At 38.4% G+C, this 18,319-nt stretch overlaps 1 protein-coding gene across 3 annotated transcripts in view; it reads right to left on the reverse strand.

Annotated features, from left to right (window-relative positions):
- ARMC3 (armadillo repeat containing 3) overlaps positions 1 to 18,319 on the reverse strand; it is a 79,882-nt gene that overhangs the window by 32,814 nt on the left and 28,749 nt on the right. For all 3 annotated transcript variants that reach the window (XM_060248374.1, XM_060248373.1, XM_060248376.1), the window contains exons 8-10: positions 17,827 to 18,010; positions 12,092 to 12,244; positions 11,868 to 11,973 (exon numbers count right to left, since the gene is read on the reverse strand). In XM_060248374.1, the coding sequence (XP_060104357.1) occupies positions 11,868 to 11,973; positions 12,092 to 12,244; positions 17,827 to 18,010 (443 nt within the window). The remainder of the gene's footprint in view (positions 1 to 11,867; positions 11,974 to 12,091; positions 12,245 to 17,826; positions 18,011 to 18,319) is intronic.

Consider the following 18,319-nt stretch of genomic DNA (forward strand, 5'->3'; position numbering starts at 1 on the left):
TTTTAATTCCCCTATTTATTATTGGTAGTTAGGAGTTGGTGATTCAGTTCAGCCAGGTTATTTACAATTTGCATGGATCTGCGTGGGTGTTCATGTGTCTGTAGCCTCCCTTAAATAACTCCTTTAAAATTCTAGTGAAGGTTATTTAGAGGACATTATTTTGTTTTGTTTACTTCTTTTGATCTACACAATGGGAAACCGAGTGTAACTGGATGGTTTATGTTCTTGGTTTATTTCTGATAATTTACATAGATAGTAATTAAAGCAATTACGAGATTTGAACATTTGGGGAATTAATTGCATGAAATGAATTCATTGGTTTATTGACTAGATTTGTACTGAAAGATGCTGTCTTGAAACAGCAGTAGTTCCTACTGTGTTGCATTTGCCATAAGACAATCTGCAGAACTATACTACTCCTAAAGGGACCCATTTTCAGTTAAGTTCAGGTCTATGTGGTGTTTTCAGGAAACTTTTTTATAACATAAAGGGTGAAATTGTGAACATGGGAACCCCCCCCCTTTGTTCCTGGTGATATGGACAGACTGAAAATTCTATATACTGTAGTTCAGATGTGCTAGCTGTTGGCCAAGATCACAAAAACAAACAGAATATGACAGTTTAAAAGCCTCCAAATAGTGCTAAACATAGTATATAGTAAAATACTGGTCCTGTGGTCACTTCAGTGTTGCTGTTCTAGAAGATAACTATGCCTACAGATCTCCTGATGTGTCCAGCCCAGGACAAGCAGCTCCTTCTGTTCTACCATTTCAAGCCACTCTAAGCAGAATCGTGCCTTCTAAAGTCACTGAACATCCATTCTCTTCTTGCTGCCCTTTCTGCACAAATCTCATTCCTGAGTATGATTCTACCTCTCTCTTCTCCTTTAAATTCCTTCTTTGAATTCTGCCATTTCTGTGAAAACCTTGGCTTAACTTCTTGGCACCTCTTCTACATTAAAATGGCCTACATATGTTTAACTGTATTTGCTCTTGTTCCATTTTTTGCCATCTTTGGCTGTTTTCACATGGGGAGTTTTCCCTTTATGGAAAGCAGGAAACCACCCCTCCCCTCTGCCCCACCACAAGTAAAAGGGAGAGTGTCCAGACAACATTGTGTTCAATCTTTATATTCCTTTTCTGGGTCCCATTTTTTTTCTCCTTCACTCCAGAGAAAATAACAAAGTTTGAGTCCAGTGGCACCTTTAAGACCAACAAAGTTTTATTCAAAGTATAAGCTTTACTGTGCATGGACATTTCCTCAGATATACACACAAAAGCTTATACTAGAATAAGAACATAAGAACATAAGAGAAGCCATGTTAGATCAGGCCAATGGCCCATCCAGTCCAACATTCTGTGTCACACAGCGGCCAAATATATATATATATATATATATATATACACACACACACACACACACATATACACACACACACACACACACACACACACATACACACTGTGGCTAATAGCCACTGATGGACCTCTGCTCCATATTTTTATCTAAAACTTTGTTGGTCTTAAAGATGCCACTGGACTACAACTTTGATCTGCTGCTTCAAGCCTACCCACCAGAATCTATCCCCAAAGAAAACAGAAATTTCAGTTTCTCCAAAGTAAACAGGAAACTGCAAGAAGACTGTAGGTGGAATATCCCAGGTGGACACTATAGGGGAGAGCGGCAGAGCTAAGTTCTGCCTTCAAAATTCTAGAGCTGCCTTTCATCCCTTTAAAAGCCTTTTTCCTTTTCCCTCCCAAGGCATACTATAGTGTGCTATAGCATGGATAAGTAAGGAAAGTGAGGGGAAAAGAAAGGTTTCTGGGTGAGGGAAGAGGGTCCCAGTGAAATCACTTATATTTGTGCTTTTGCATAGGTGCCATGGGAAAAGGAACAGGGAAAGGAACAGGGGAGGGGTAGTGGCAGAAAAGATTAGCTAGGAAACAAGGGTATATGGACATCCATTCCTGCACCCGTTGCTGCTGCAGTGGTGGAGGGAACATGTTCACACTCCCATGTAGCTTCAGTCTTCACCTTTCTCCCTTCCTTCTGTTGCCTTTCTTACAGTCAGCATTTATACCGTAAATTCTGCAAGGAAGAACTTTAATTTCTTTGTTTGATTGAATAAATAGTATTACCTTTCATCTTAGCTCAAGGAGACTCTTTTTGCCTAAGAAACACTGCAAAACACTGTGTTTCACTTCTAATATTAAAGTGGCTGGCCTCTGTTATAGTCATGGGAGCAGCAAAATCAGACTACTTACAAATGTTTCTGCATACAAAGGAAAGGACATAGAAAGACAAAAAGACTTTCAAAGATAGCCTGATGAGAACTGAGCATGCACAGAAAGCATGCAACACTGAACAAAAGCAGGGCTTTTTTTTTAGAAAAGCCCAGCAGGAACTCACTTGCATATTTGGCCACAGCCCCTGATGTCACCATGGTTTCGCACAGGCTTTTTTTGGTAGGAAAAGCCCACCAGGAACTCATTTGTGTATTAGGCCACACCCCCTGATATCAAGCCAGCCAAAACTGCGTCCCTGTGTGTTCCTGCTCAAAAAAACCCCCCAGAACACAAGTGTCTGCTAAAGTGGGAGAAGAGGATTAACCTGCTCAAGCCCATGATAGTTTAGAGAATGCTGGAGGGGAAATTTTCCAAATTGTTCTCCCCTCCCCTCATGGGCCACCAGTTCACAAACAGTATTTTTTTTAAAAAAGCAAGTAATTAGTTCAGATCAATTCAACCTTAATAACTATGTGGTTGCTACTGCTCCCAAAAGATTACATCACATTATTTTTAATAGAAAAAAAATGACACAACGAATCAACCATCCAACCAAATATTCTGGCAAGTTCCATGTAGTGAAGAACAAGTAGTGGTAACTTCTTACCAGGAACAATTAATATTTATGGTGGTAATTTAAACCCTGTATAACATTACTCTGATCTTCATTTCGCAATAGCTGTTTCTACTAGCAAAATTTTTGGAGCTTGTTAAAACATAAATAGTGCTAATGAGGCCACTGCTTTCCACATTTTACATTTAACTGCTTGTACAACACTTCTGAATTCATAAATAGTAACACCTGACCGATTGCCCCCCCCCCCCCAAAAAAAACCCAGGGCACCAGCAGGAGAGTGGAACAATGACCAATAGATGGCAGTGCTGCCGTAAATTAATACCAGTCAGGCACACATAGTGACCTGCCTGTTAAACCAGGAATCTGAAAATTTACCTTGAAGGCCAAGTATAGCTTTGATTATTTTGTAATTGGATTGATGGGGAATAAACCAACACAGAGCTGAGACTGCTAAAGAGACATGTACACACTCTGCAGGAGTGAAAGCGTCTCTGCAGAGACAGATTTTCGGACAGGCTTGGAATGTACCAGAGAGCCTCGGTGATACATGCCTGCTATTCCACTTGTTTGTTCGGGGGGGGGGGGGGAAGGAGGGGAAATCTGCTCTTTGTTTTGCAGGCTATAAGCCTGGTCCAACTTTCTTAGAAGAAATCTGGTTCTGACTGTTCTCTCAAATACTTGACCTTGTCTGCATGTAGCAGCTTTGTTTATTGAATTACAGTTATACACAGTCTGTCTTCCACCACGGATCTGAAAGCAGAGTACTTATACAAAACTCAGGGGTCTCCCATCTAGGCAATTACTAGACCCAGGCCTATTTTGCTTCAGTGGAAGCCCTGTTCGGGTGTTGATGGCAATCCACCTGCACATACAGGAAGAATGTGCTATGCACAATCCTGCTGATATACACACTTACCATTTTGTGTGAACAGGAGAGCACATCTGTTTTCTAGCTTCAGCACATGCATGCACGCATCCTCACAAGTATGGATTTCTGATCATCCACACCAAAGCTTGGAAAATACACAGGTTGCCTTATTCACACAAAATGATGATTGCCTACATCAAGAGGATTGTGCATAGCACAATATCCCCTTACATGTAGTTGGATCACCAAAATCGTTAACAACTGGACAAGGACAGAGTTGCTATATCATGTGCTTTTGTGCTATGCTGGGGGACCACAAATTGTTTCTTGTATTGCAAATGAAGCATCAATTTATATTCAGAGGCATTCAGAGGTTCCATTTACTCATGTCAGCTACTTAATGCACTGATTTCTATGAATTTGTATAATCTCTTTTTAAAGTCATCTAAATGTTTGGCCCAGGGTAGCCAAATCTCAGACTAACTAGGATTAGCCCTGGTTAGAACTTAGAGGTGAGATTATCAAGGAAGTCCATGGTTGCTATGCAGAGGTAGGCAATGGCAAGCCACCTTCTGCTTGTCTCTTGCCTTGAAAACCATAACGGGTTGCCATAAATCAGCTGCAACTTGATGGCAAAAACAACGATAAAAAAACTAGCAACCAGTAGTTGCTATCCATTAGCTGTGAATTCTTCAGGTGAATTATACATTCTGTGAAGTAATACTTCCTTTTGCCTGTCCTGAATCTACTGTTCCTATGCAGTGGATCAAAAAGAGATACTTTTGTTTGAAAACGCTATTGGACTTTCAAGAAGGAGAAGTTATTATAATTGGAGATGTAGTAATGGACTTTTAAAAAGATAAATCAAAAGAAACAAAGAAGGGGATTACCTAAAATGTTTTTCAGTATATGGAAATATTACACTTGGCCAATACTTGGAGAGCTGTAAATCCAAATTCTAGAACCTATACATTCTTTCCCAATAGACACCAAACATACTCATACTCTGATATGTGCTGGACATCCAAAACATTAATTATGAATTTTGAAAAAGGCTGAAATACAACTGAGAATCTTTGCAGACCAAATACACAATTTCTTTCAACAGAAAGGCTTGAAGAGAATACATTAAAGATGCATCAATTCCAAAGTTTACATCAGAAAATAGAGATCTTTTGAACTAAAATATCACAGTACAAGAGATCTTACAAGCAATAAAAAATGACGAAAGATAAAACACTGGGTCCAGATGAGGTAATGGCAATGTATTAGAGATGCTTGGAAGAATTAGACAGCAATCCTAACCAGGTCTTCTCTGAATTCTACTAAGGTCTATTCAATGGGACTTATTCCCAGGAAAGTTTTCTTAGGATTGACTGTTAATGTTGCCATTCCAAAAGGTAATGAACAATATAAGCAAAAAACAAGATATTACCCCAGACTTGGCAGGACACACATGACTCTGATTTACAAAGAGGGTAATAATCCAATGTAGATTACAAACTCTTTACTTTGATGACAGAAAGGCTAAGAAAATGCATAGCAAAAGTAATTCATCATGACCAGACTAGCTTTGTATCAAAGAGGTTTATGAAAGATAATGTCCGATTTGTGATGCAATTGAATTTGTAAAGAAAAAGAGACAAATAGCAGTGTTTATCTTTTTAGTCGCTGAAAAGGCATTTGACAATCTTTCCTGAATTTTTTTTTTTAAATCAAAACATCTTAATTGTGGACTTAAATCTGAAAACTGGATGCATAGAATTTATGCAAAGCAAAATGCAAAAAATGTAATTAATAGAATATTAACAGATGGATTTCAAATTGAAAATGGGACCAGACAAAGATGTCCACTATCTCCATTATTATTTATTCTTGCAATGGAAATCTTTGCTTCCAAAATAAGAGAAGATCTCCAAATTGAAGGACTTAAAGTAGACGGAGAGGAATTTAAATTAAAATACTATGCTGATGATGCTGTTTTGGCAATCTCTAATCCACATACAATGCTTCAACATGTTATATAACAAATAGCAAAAATAGGCTCTTTCACAATTCAAAATTAATAGAGAAAAATAATCTTCAATTTTTTTAACAAAACAAGAAGAGTATCAAGAAAATTACAATATGTGAATTGATGACAAATCCATCTGAATATCTGGCATAAATTTAACTGGACAAAGTGATACATTATTTAAAAATAATTATAATGTGGTCTGGAATAGAATACAAAAAATATGGAAAGAAGGTCTAAATTAAAATTGTTCTGGCTGGGAAAAATATATTGCCAAAATTAATTTTTAAATTTCAGATGATACCAATTAATATACATGAAAAGACTCTGAAAAAGGGCAAAAGCAAATAAATATGTTTATATGCAGTGCTGGCCCTAGGGCGCATGTTGCCCCAGGCAGGCTCCTTGCTCACCGCCCTTCGCTGCCTCCCACCCTCCCTCCACAGCCACACACTGTCGTGCCCCCTCAATCAATTAGAGGAGTGCGCTGCAACGAGGCTGGGCCCTACCAGCTTTGAGGCAGCCGGCATCTGAACGTTTTTTGAAGAGAGCTGGAGGAGGCTTCTCCCCACTCCTTTCCAGAAATGGAAGTGAGGGGGCAGAAGCCTCCTCCAGCTTTCTCTTCAAAAAACATTCAGATGCCGGCTGCCTCAAAGCTGATAGGGCCATCTCATCGTGGCACACTCCTCTAGGGAGGGGGCAGGCAGAGCATAGCACAGTGGAAGGGAAGGGAGGAGGCTAGTGGCAGTGGCAGAGGGGGCTGGCAGCGGTGAGGGGGAGAGAGGCAAATTTAGGCGGTTGTCTTGGGCACCAGGAGAGGGGAGCCAAATTCAACACCCCGTCTCCTGGCGCCCTAGGCAACCGCCTAGTTTGCCTAGTGGGTGAGCCGGCCCTGTTTATATGGCATGGCAAAAAGCCAAGAATCAGAGTAAAAGTGTTACAAGATGTGGAGGGAAGAGGAGGCCTAGCCATTCCCAGTGTTAAGTTATATTATCAAGCAGCGGGCTTGGTCTGGATTGCAGACTGGATTAAAAGTTCAAATGACATACTAAAGAAAACACAGACCTGACAGAAGAGCTGCACAACCTCATTTGGATAAAGAAAAGAATCCAAATTTTTAAAAATCATGTAATTGGAGACAGCCTGGTTAAAATGTGGGACTCTCTAAAAACAAGGCTTAGCCCACCAACTTCACCAATAATATCAATAGTTGTATTTTAAGATGTATGAGAGAAAAAACAATGATTTTATAACCTATCAAGATAACACTGAATCCACGAGGAGAAATTAAATTGTGGCAAACAGTAAAAGAAGAACGAAATAAATACAATGGTTGGTATATCTCCAACTAATTTCTAGACTTAAAGAAGCTGCCCATGTCTATAGAGGTCAGATAAGAAACTTAACTGATTTTGAAAAAAATCACTCCATGGAAGGATCATCTACTAGGACAAATCTACAAACTTTTACGTCAATACGATATAGAAACTGAATGAGTTAAAATGTGTATGCTAAAATGGACTCAAAATTTTGGGTGAGAAATAACATTTAAACAATCGGAAAACTTATGGATGAAAGGCATAACATTTACTCCGAGTCAAACGTTAAGAGAAAACTGTTTTTCTGATGGTATATAACTCCTAGGAAATATTAAAAATATGGACAAGAACTATATAGGGACATGCTAGAAATATAAAGATGCAGCTGGTACTTTTTACCACCTGCAGTGGACTTGTGAAAAGACGAGAAAATTTTGGAAAGACATATGTGCTGAAATCCAGGAAATTTAAAAGATCAACTTGAGAGGAAACCAGAGACTATGCTATTGGGAATTCTGCCAGATAATGCTGAAAGAACACTTCATGAATTGCTTAGATACATGCTGACTGCAGCCAGAACAACATGGGCAGCAAACTCAAAGATGAAGAATGCCCAAACAGTGAAAACTGGATAGATAAAATGGCAGAATATGCCATTATGGCCAAATTAACAAATTATATAAATAAAAGACCTGTCAAAGAATTGGAAAAAATGGGGAAATGATTACGCATTATAAGCAAAGATGAAAAATGAGTTATTTGCATTAAAGCCACTGTAATGTTCTTTTTAATCCATCAGTATAATGATGGCTTAGTCACTAACACAACCAAGGTTGTTATAGATAGTATTATAATGGTATAAGTATTCTCTGAAATAATGCTATACACAAGACCATAAGATCAATTTTTGGTTTATATATACGCTTACCTTATTGTTGCACTTTTGATTTTTTGGAAATGCTCTTAAAATGTATTATTTGTCTTTTTTATTATTATTTGATTATGATATGTGTAGTGGTATTAAGAAGTAATGGAACATATAATGTAACATTTAATACCTAGCAGTTAATATTAATAGTAAATAATGGTAATAAATTCTAGGCTTTAATAATAAGTATATATAACATAATTTTTTTGAATATTATATATGTGTATTTTAAATGTCTATGTCAAACTCTTATTTTTCCAGGGGAGGTTTTTACTCTGACGCTGGTCATCTTTGTCATGAATTACTTAAGGGTTTCTCTCTGTATCTCTATCTTAATTCAAAATTACACACACACACACACATTTTCAAACTAAATTAAAGATGCAAGTCTTTTAAAAAGATACATACTTTCCAACATGTCTGAATGCCATAAACACTGTTTATATCCCATTATATGACTTTCATACACTGAAAAAGCATAACACTTCTTTCACACCATTCAAGCCTGTTGTATAAAAAAGTATTGCTCTGACTAGTGTGTATATATATTTCTAACAAGATCACATATTGCGGTCAAGTAGGTTGGTGGTGACCCATCAAAATGATTTGTAATAAAAAAAAATCAGTTTTCCTCAATTAAGTTAGCTTCTATATGTTCTTCTCATAAAAAGATTTATTGGTTTTCTGGTGGCTCCATGGTTTGACATTAAAAATACAGAATCTACTGGTTAAGAGATCTAATATGTTTACAATAAAGTGATTATATTCTGAATGTTCCCAGTCAGGAGGAGTAGAATATCTCAAATGTCATTTTAACTGCAGATATGCCCCATTATAAAGCTGTGGCACAACTCTTATTTTTCCAGGGCAGGTTCAAAGTAAAACATGATAAAGTATTCCATGAAAAAATACACATTTATAATTTTTTCCAAATCAAAGTTATTTTGTAGCTAATGCTTTACAGAGTTATGGAAAGAAACCTAAGCAGATCTACTCAGAGGTAAGTTCCATTTTATTCAATGGGTCTTCTTACTCCTAGGAAAGTGTATTTTGGATTGCAGCCTGTAAGGCAATTCTGGCCTCAAGAGCTTTGATGATATCTCTTACTGACATCTGTTTTCCAACCGTTGTGTAAATAAGCTGCTCATGTTAACTTCTCTCAGCCTATATGGTGGAATGGGTGAGGGAGTTCAAGGTATTTGGGCATATTCAAATTATGGTATGGAGACATAATAGCTTCATTTTCATGTGGACTGACCCTGAGGCACATGTGATGGCTGCTGCCAGTTACCTGTTATCTGGATCCCTTGAGCCTACGCATTACACAGGCAGCCCAGTCTCCTGGACGCAACATGATCCTCTAGCAGTTTCTGCCACCATCTACAGATGTTCAGCATATTCACTGACTGCTCTAGGCCAGCTCATAACTCTTCTCTCAAAGAAAGTCGAAGTGCATTTGTGAGACAGGGGAAAGGATCTCTCTCCCTCTCCTCTTTTTTCTCCCTTTCATTGGTAGACTGTGCCTGAGCAGCAGACTTGTGAGGGAAAATAACCCAGGCAGTCTTTCAGATTCAAAGGACCAGTTGAAAGAAACAGTTGTATCCCACATCCACGCAAATATGCAAACGAGGAAATGCCCAATGAACTATTTTCCCGGTGTCATAGGATTCTTGGTACTCACTCAGTACCTTTAGTACAGAGTGCAAAGAAAGGAGGGGAGACGCAGAAAGAATTAACATGTCTCCAGGGCTTTTTTTGAGCAGGAACGCACAGGAACACAGTTCCGGCTGGCTTGGCATCAGGGGTGTAGCCTAATATGCAAATGAGCTCCTGCTGGGCATTTTCTACAAAAAAGTTCTGTGTGAAACAAAGGTGATGTCAGGAAGTGTGGCCTAACATGCAAATGAGTCCATGCTGGGCTTTTTCTACAAAAAGCCCTGTGTGAAACAATGATGATGTCAGGGGGTGTGGCCTAATATGCAAATGAGTTCCTGCTGGGGGGTTTTGTACAAAAAAGCCCTGCATGTCTCAGATCAGAGGTGAATATGACTCAGTCAGTACAACACTCAAGACAACACTCAAACGTCACTGGAACCCAGAACCAAATTCATCACCTTCCTCCAACTTGAGTTGTAGAAAGGGATCCTAGAGACCAACTATACTCTCTTGAGAGCTCGCTTATATGGAGAATGCCTGAAATCAATTTTACGATTGCTTTTCACCTTGAGTGCAAAGCAGAGCGGAGCAAAGCAGTTCCAGCAGGGCTGGACCCCAGAGGCCAATAGCTAGTTCTTTATATGTGAGCCTAGCTACAATTGACATTAACTGAAGAGCCACAAGAAAGGAGTATCAGAGTCAATATCCACTGCATTCTTTCAAGGGAAAGAATAGCAGGCAGAACAATGTCTACACATGATAAATGGTGTTTCATCTGGTAATGTTAAATTAATGTCAGTGGCTATTAGAGCCGAATGAATAATTTTGTGACATAAAATGAATTTGATGAATTACATCTCTTTCTCCTCATGGAATATCTATGAACCAATCTTTCCCCCGCTTTATTTATTATTTGAGATACTTCACAAAACTTTTTGCAAATGTCATTGCTTTATGTCCTTTAATATTTGAACAACCTTGCTCATTTATTCATGTAAATCACATATGGTTTTATTTCTGAATGAGTAAGCTCAGTTCTTATAGCCAGGATGCCAGTAGAAATAAATGGGAGAATAAAAAAGGAAACATGTGCATAAGAATGCTTACAATTTGTCTCAACAAACTTTCATGCTGAACCATACAAATGCCCAATACCACCACAGCCATACAAGTAATTGCTATTTCTGCTACCTCCCTATTAATTTTATGCAGCTTTTAATGTGTAAATTAATAGTGCAATCCTAAACAGAGTTACAAGTCCATGGGAGAGGGGCTCAGAAGAGCGTTCGGGGTGGAAAGATAAAAACGCCAGCTGCAACATTTTAAAGACACACTCTCATTGAAACTGCTATTGAAAACTTATTTTTTGTTTTGTTTTCCAATGCTTTGAAAATTGTAACTCTTATGGATTTGTTAGTTGTGTTTCTGGGGGAGGGTTTAAATTATTATTTTAATACATTGAGTTGTACTGTACTGTAAAAATCCTTAAGACAAAGGCCAGATACCTAAATCTTCTTGATCTATCAACTGGCCCACTGCAAGAGCTGCTGTCCACTCTCCAGATAAAATTAACTATGTTCTAACAAAAAATCTGTTCTTTTTCAACCAGTGCAGAAATCTATGGCTCTGATGTCCCCTACTAGTGCTTTATTGGCTTCAGATATTCATAGTAAGGGAAATGATAAGTTAAAACTTACAATGGTTGGTTAATTTGGTTGGATCCAACATCATTTTCCCACAACAGAAGGCACTTCGATCAGTGGAATGTAACTCTCTTGCCTTTTCCCCTTCCAGCTGCAGCCCACTGAGCTCCCCAAAATTCTGCTTAGGAAGGGCACACACAGCAAGAGAAGAGAATGATAAGGGAGAATCAGCAGAAATCACCCCTCCCTTTTCCACTGTAAGGAAATTAAGTTGGGATACAGCCAACTGAGTGAGTTCTAAAGCAAAGAGAAGCAACAGTGTAACCAGCCAGAACACTTGGAAAGCACACACAGATGAAAAGGTGTCCAACAATCCACCTAAGAACTAAGAAAAACCCTGCTGGATCAGACCAGTGGTCCATCTAGTTCAGCACACTGTCTCACACAGTGGCCAATCAGTTCCTCTGGAGAGCCAACAATAAGGCATAGAGGCCAAGGCCTTTTCCTGATATTGACTCCTAGCACTAGTGTTCAGAGGTTTACTGCCTCTGAAATCCACCATTCATCTTGCACTCACCTTGCATTGCCAAGATGGGCTGTTGTCAGATTAACTAGAGCTGTAGCGGCAGCTTCTTTTACCTCTTCATTGTCGCTGCTTAGCAACTGAACTAGCTGGGGAATTCCTTTGGGGGAGCAAAAGAAATACTTGTACATATACAGTTTCAAATTAGCTAGAGTAAAACTGCAGACTGGTAAACATAACACTGATCATGGTTCTATTCTCCTCTGTAACTGACTTACCAAGAGTTCCAGTGGTTTGTTTGCTAGCTAAATTCTCACACATAGCAGAGATTGCTTGAGCAGCAGCTATTTTAGTTCCTTCATTATCTGTTCCCAAAAGGGCTACAAGACATTTTTCAACTTCTTCTTCATGCAGGATTTTTCTATTTTCAGCTGCATATAAAAAGAGCAACAATACCCAATAAATTATGGCAAATAGGTTAAAGAGAAAATAAAATGCCAAATTTCCATAGAGATGATAGTGCTAGCATTATTTTATTTTATTTTGCTTTTGTCCAACGCAGGAAAGACATAATACACACTAGCCTTGTGTGCAAAATCTGAATCAAGCTTGATGAAATCTGCAAAAACATGCAAGTCTTTGGAGCTGGTCAAAAGGATGCATTCTAATTACCAGCTTTATGCAAAAGGGAACTAACAATATTACAGATTATGACTACCTTTATAAAAAAAAGTGCTTAATTCATGGAGAATCGGGATGCACATGCCTCCCCCTTGCCTCCTCAATCTACCCTCACTAGGACATAATGCCTTCCTCAATTAGTGCTAATAGGAGCCGTGTACATGAAAATTAAAAGGTCACTTTTCTAGCAAAGATGCTACGTACTTGACAGTTGCTGAACAAATCAAATTAATGCTCTGACTAGCTATCGTGAGTGGCAAGTTAAAAATGTGCTCAATGCCTCTTCCAAGTGGGTGTTCAGATAAAAATAAAGAAAAAAAAAAGCTGTGCAGACCCTATTTCATCACCTTGGGCTGGGCCATCAGGAGCCACCACAGACCCCTTTGGGTCCAACCCCCTCCCACACCTCTGAGACCCAAATAAAATATCATATAAAAACAAATTATATGACTTGTTAGAAGAAACAGACTAGTAATAAGGCACCATACATTTTTTTCAATACATTCCTCACTTTTATGTTCTACCCATCTTCCAAGGAGTGCAGGCACTGTAAACAGTGTTTCCAGCATTAGGTAGTTGTTAAAGTGCTGGACTAGGACCTGGGAGCTGAACCCCAATATGCCATGCAAGCTTGCTGGATGACCTTGGGCCAGTTACACACTCGCAACCTAATCTACTTTACAAGTTCCTGTGAGGATAAAACAAAGGAGACACTCATGATGGAAACTGCTGTGGGCCCCCATTGGGGAGAAAGGTAGGGTATAAATGAAATAAATAAATTCTTGCAAGGTCACCCTTCCTCTCCACTTCACTGAAGAGGCCATTAAATTTGTAGGCACTTGTTAGTGGCATCTTTTCCAGCAACTTTGGCCTTCAGAGAAACCAGGTCCCCCAGAACTTTGTCCTCCTAGTCCTCCCTCCCCCCAGCAGCTGTGATTAGAGGTCCAACAGTGTTGATGATGATGCTTCACAGTTTGACACCATTACAATACAAACGTATGTGCCCACAATAAGTCATGCCTACAGATGCCCTTGCTGTTCATGCAGGGTCAGCTGTGACTGAAATGGCATTTTAATCTGACAGTCATAATGTATCAAATCTGTCATTCAGCCACTGCGTAAAATTAGTGCACAAATAGGACAACCAGAGGTGCACCAAAGAAGCATTCCAGAATGCATTTCATCAAGTTGCCTAAAGAAAAGTAGCAATTTTATACATTTCCTCCACACCCTTTCACTTCTAATTCTGAGATACAGATTCAAGGAAAACTTTACCTCCCACTGACAAGCAGCTAAAAGAACCAGAATTTTAAGATTTAATCCAGTACTTATTTTACAAAGGGGAGCTAACACTTTGAAACTGTTTTCATATAAAAAGTAAACCATTGCTTCTGTCTGACTGCATTTTACTTCACAATTCTATGTGATTAATATAACTGAGCCAATGGAAAAGGTGGGGTGTAAATATTTTAATACATAAATAAAAATTAATAAAGACATACTTGATGGTTTAAAGATCCAAGTGCGGAACATAGTATGTATATGTTGATTAAATATTTAGGAGATTAATAGCAAAATTCAATTTTAAATAAAGCTCATTATCAGACTGTCCAGATGTTTCACTTTCCAGGATACCTCTTTTCAAATTGCTCTGGCAGAATATTAAGAAAATGCAGAAAGGAGTTTTGTCACATCAGTGGTATGCATCTCCAGACGCTCTAGAGATGGCATTAACGGCCATTACCGATTAGTTTGACACATAATGGAGTATTGCCTCTAGCCTGATGCTGGCCCAACATGTCAGTTATCTGGGTAACAGTCTCTAAAGCTCTTCATTCTTCAGAAATTTGTTTTTGATGCTATGCTATTTGTTCCTTGGTACCTAAAATAAAAGTGTTTCTCATTTCTTCTAAAATGCAGTTATAATAAATAATAATTTAAAATTGTAAACGTAAGATAGTATAGAAAGAAGAAGACATAAAACTAACATGTGCTTTAACAGCTGAAAGAAAAAATGAAAGCCATTTGAAAGCCTAGCTGAATTGCATTTTATTTTCTAGCAAAGGCGCTTGTCAAACAACATTGGTTCAAAATTCATGATAGTAGTGCTGTACTAAGCACTGGTTTTCACTGAGCTCATTTTGAATTTACTGCTGAGTAACTACAGATAGGAACAGGCAGCACATTCTTGATCTTTCAATCTCATTGTAAGTTCTGAGGTCAGAATATTCTCCAGCCAGGAGACCAATGACACCAACAAGGGAACTTCCAACAAGATCTGCCCACTCAAAATTTAAATAAAAGTGGTCTGGGATCTAGTCATGAAAAAACAGAAACTTCACTGTTATAAAGTCAGCCAAGAGGAAGAAAAATAACTGAACTACATATTTTCTGAAAAGCAAAATATATTTTTAAAAATTGCTAACATCACTGTGCATTGTGAAAGGATAAATCCTGTAGCAGCTGCTGAGGCGAGTAATTTAAAAAAAAAATTCTAATCCCACTGTGCAGATGACTGTTACAATAACAGCAGACACACCATTTTTCATTTCAGTGTAGAGAAGTAATTAACCATCACCATTTCTCAGTTCTACTAGAAAAATACTCAAAACAGTGTTTGTCAAACCTGAAAAGGACAAACTACTTTGAAATTACAACATATTTCATGACAAATCAACACTGTAATTCACAGCCTGATCCTAAATGTGCTTAGTTGGAAGTAAGCCCCATTAATATATATTGTATTTATTTTTACATGCATAAGCTGCGACGTTAGAGCTACAATGTACTAGACTGGATTTTTTAAAAAAACTTCCATGTCAATTCTATATACTTTAAGCTGAGAAACAATTAAACTTCATACCATACTTTGCCAACCGTTGACTCCCCACTTGATCAACATTAACTGTCCAGAAGAAGGGCAGCATATTAATATTTTTATACCAAAGGGGTCCCCTTGAGGGACATCAACATATAAACAATGCAATCAGGTGAAAGTCTTGATGAACAAGATGACCTTCTCCTGGTGCTCAAAGGCCAGCAAAGATGGTAGCAGGTGAAAGACTCCGGCAAGGCAGCTCTTTAAAGGGAGCCTCGCCTCAGAGAAAGCCTTACCCACCTGAAGATGGGGGCACCCAGTAAAGAGCCTCCTTAGCTTGTCTTAACTGAGGGGCAAGTTTGTACAAGAGAAGATGGTTTAGATAGCTCTGGTCCCAAATCATATAAAGTAAAATGTTAAGAAAAATATAAGAACAGCAAGAATATAGAGTAAACATTTTTTTAAAAAAATCTCACTGGGCCCCAATTAAAACTTCAAAGTCATTTTTTTTAAAAAAGAATTTATTTTACATTTGAAAGGTCAAAATGGATTTATCAGGTTGGCATGTCTAGAAAAGTCCATCTTACCAGTCCAGTGGCCTATCATGGCCTTCCCATTGGGTTTTATACAGATAGAGGTGAGATGGGCTTGAACTCATGGCAATTGTAAAATGTAAGTAAAAGTTTGAAAAACTTAGATATGGCAAGAAATAAGAAGCTTTTTAGTCTTAGAAACTTATTATTAATATTGATTAATTAAAGTAATAATTCTCGAGATGTCAGAAATATCTAAGAATCCATAGATGCTAGAAACAAGAAAATTTTTCTGTCACCATTTATGTCACCAAAAACCCTTGAGGGATTCAGAATCATATTATGGACAACAAGAAACACATGATTTTTATATTATTACATTTTGTCACATTATTGCTGTTCTTGCGACTTGACAAATCACTATATGGTCAGGATTTTAAGACACATTTAAGCAGTGTTGTCTTGCCAAGTTCCCGCTGTGGGTATCCAGCAGGCATACTTCAGAACTGCACGGTGAAGCTGATACAGAAGCTGCCCATTCTATTACTCATGTAAACAAAGAATAATGAAATGCAAATTTATTTATTTATTTTAAAAAATGAAGTGGTGAATCAACTGAAGAGAGTAATCAAAGTGGTACTTTAATGCCCTCTAAATCTTTATGAGAAAAAAAAATCTGCCTACAAACAGCCTGAGATCTACATAGCGAAGCCTAAAACTGTGAAAAGTTAACCCCATTATTGTTCTTTGAATGAATCACTGGGATTAAAAATACTTGCTGTGGAAAATCTGAGATCCCACTGCATCAAATAAAAGAGAAACACACAAGATACAGGTCTGAGATATCTTCTGTGAGACTTTTCTTACTGGCATGTGTTTTACCAATGGATGGAGGGGCAACAGCTTAGCAAGTGCAGGCAGGGCAGTCAAGAAGACTAGGGTGGGGTGAACCAGATGCAAAAAATTCTCAGGGCCTGAGTTGCCCTAGAACCCAAGGCTGCAGGTGGAAATAATAGTAATGCTGCAGCAAAAAGTCACTTGACATGTTTTGCAGTTAAGCAAAAAGCTGAGAGAATTTAGATTCCCAGAGGGGCTTTTCCCCCTGCTATGCCCCAGTAGCCTCTCTCTCTCAAGCACATAACAAACAAATCCTACTTTCAGATTTACTTATTTCACTTTTCTCACTATTTGCACACACATTTTCCCCTCTTTATAAGAGCAAGCCCAGAGAGAAACTTTGACTGGGGCCTGTGGTGGATCTCATCAGTGTTTACCACAAGGTTCCATTTCAAGGTATTACAACAGTTTCTGCAAAGGGCAGAAGAAAGATCTGGTCAAGACACAAAGGATGTATTCAAGATTAAGGCTGCAATCCAATGCACATTTAAGCCCCGTTTCAACTTACTTCTGAGTAAACTCTCATAACATCAGAATGTATACAGCAAAAAAAGAAAAACCCCACAGGGTACTTGGGGTGTATTTCCGGTGGTGTAGTGGTGAAGGTTTGATCCCCCACTACTCCACATGCAACTGCTGGGGTGACCTTAGGTCAGTCATGTCAGAGGCTGTTCTGGAAAGAGCAGTTTCTGCCAGAACTCTCAGCCCCACCTACCTCACAGAGTGTCTGTCGTGAGGAAGGGAAGGGAAAGGAGATTGTAAACCGCTCTGAGACTCCTGAGGCTCTGAGATTGGAGGGTGGGATATAAATCCAATATCATCTTCTTTATATATTTCCTAATAACCAGAGCTGTAGGGCTCCTGAGAAATAAGCATGTCTCCCAGCCTAAACCCTTAAATAGTACTCCTGCGTTGATTTTTAACCGAATTACAAACATTTGCACTTCAGAGTCACAGGGTGCATTCTGTAATCACAGACAAATAGATCCTAAACCTAACCATAAAAATGAACTTCTAAGTTGCTACGAATGTGCCCAAAAGACTTCTCTTAAGAAATACAATATGAATTTCAGAAGTGACCTACGATCGTAAGCTGATTTAGCAATTGCTTTTGCTGCATTCTTCTGGAAATCAGTAAGTGTAGAAACTTCAGTGAAAGCAAGTAGTTTCCTGAGACCTCCCGTCTCCTGAATCAATTGCACAGTATCCACATCCTCCAGACAGTTCGCCACCACTCCAAGGGCTTCCACATGTAGATCGTTAAATTCCTTAAACAATCAAGTAATAAGGATGAGAAAAGGGCTTTCAAAGTACCAACCAGCTGCTGCCATTTTAAAAATATTTTATTACTTTTCCAAAAAAAGATGAAAATAAGCACAGATATAAACACAAAAAATGAGTAGGACATAGTCTCACACAAAAAGTTATACATGTGAATGAATAAACAAGAGTGTTAAATTACTGCTGAGTCAATTGTATATAATACACCAGTATGCATAGAGCCAGTACCTAAATTTAAAACAAGAAATTTAAACATTAAATCACTTTACATTTCCAGTTAACTAATAACAGTATCT

Source organism: Heteronotia binoei, chromosome 10 (genome assembly GCF_032191835.1).
Source record: "Heteronotia binoei isolate CCM8104 ecotype False Entrance Well chromosome 10, APGP_CSIRO_Hbin_v1, whole genome shotgun sequence".
Taxonomy (NCBI): domain Eukaryota; kingdom Metazoa; phylum Chordata; class Lepidosauria; order Squamata; family Gekkonidae; genus Heteronotia; species Heteronotia binoei.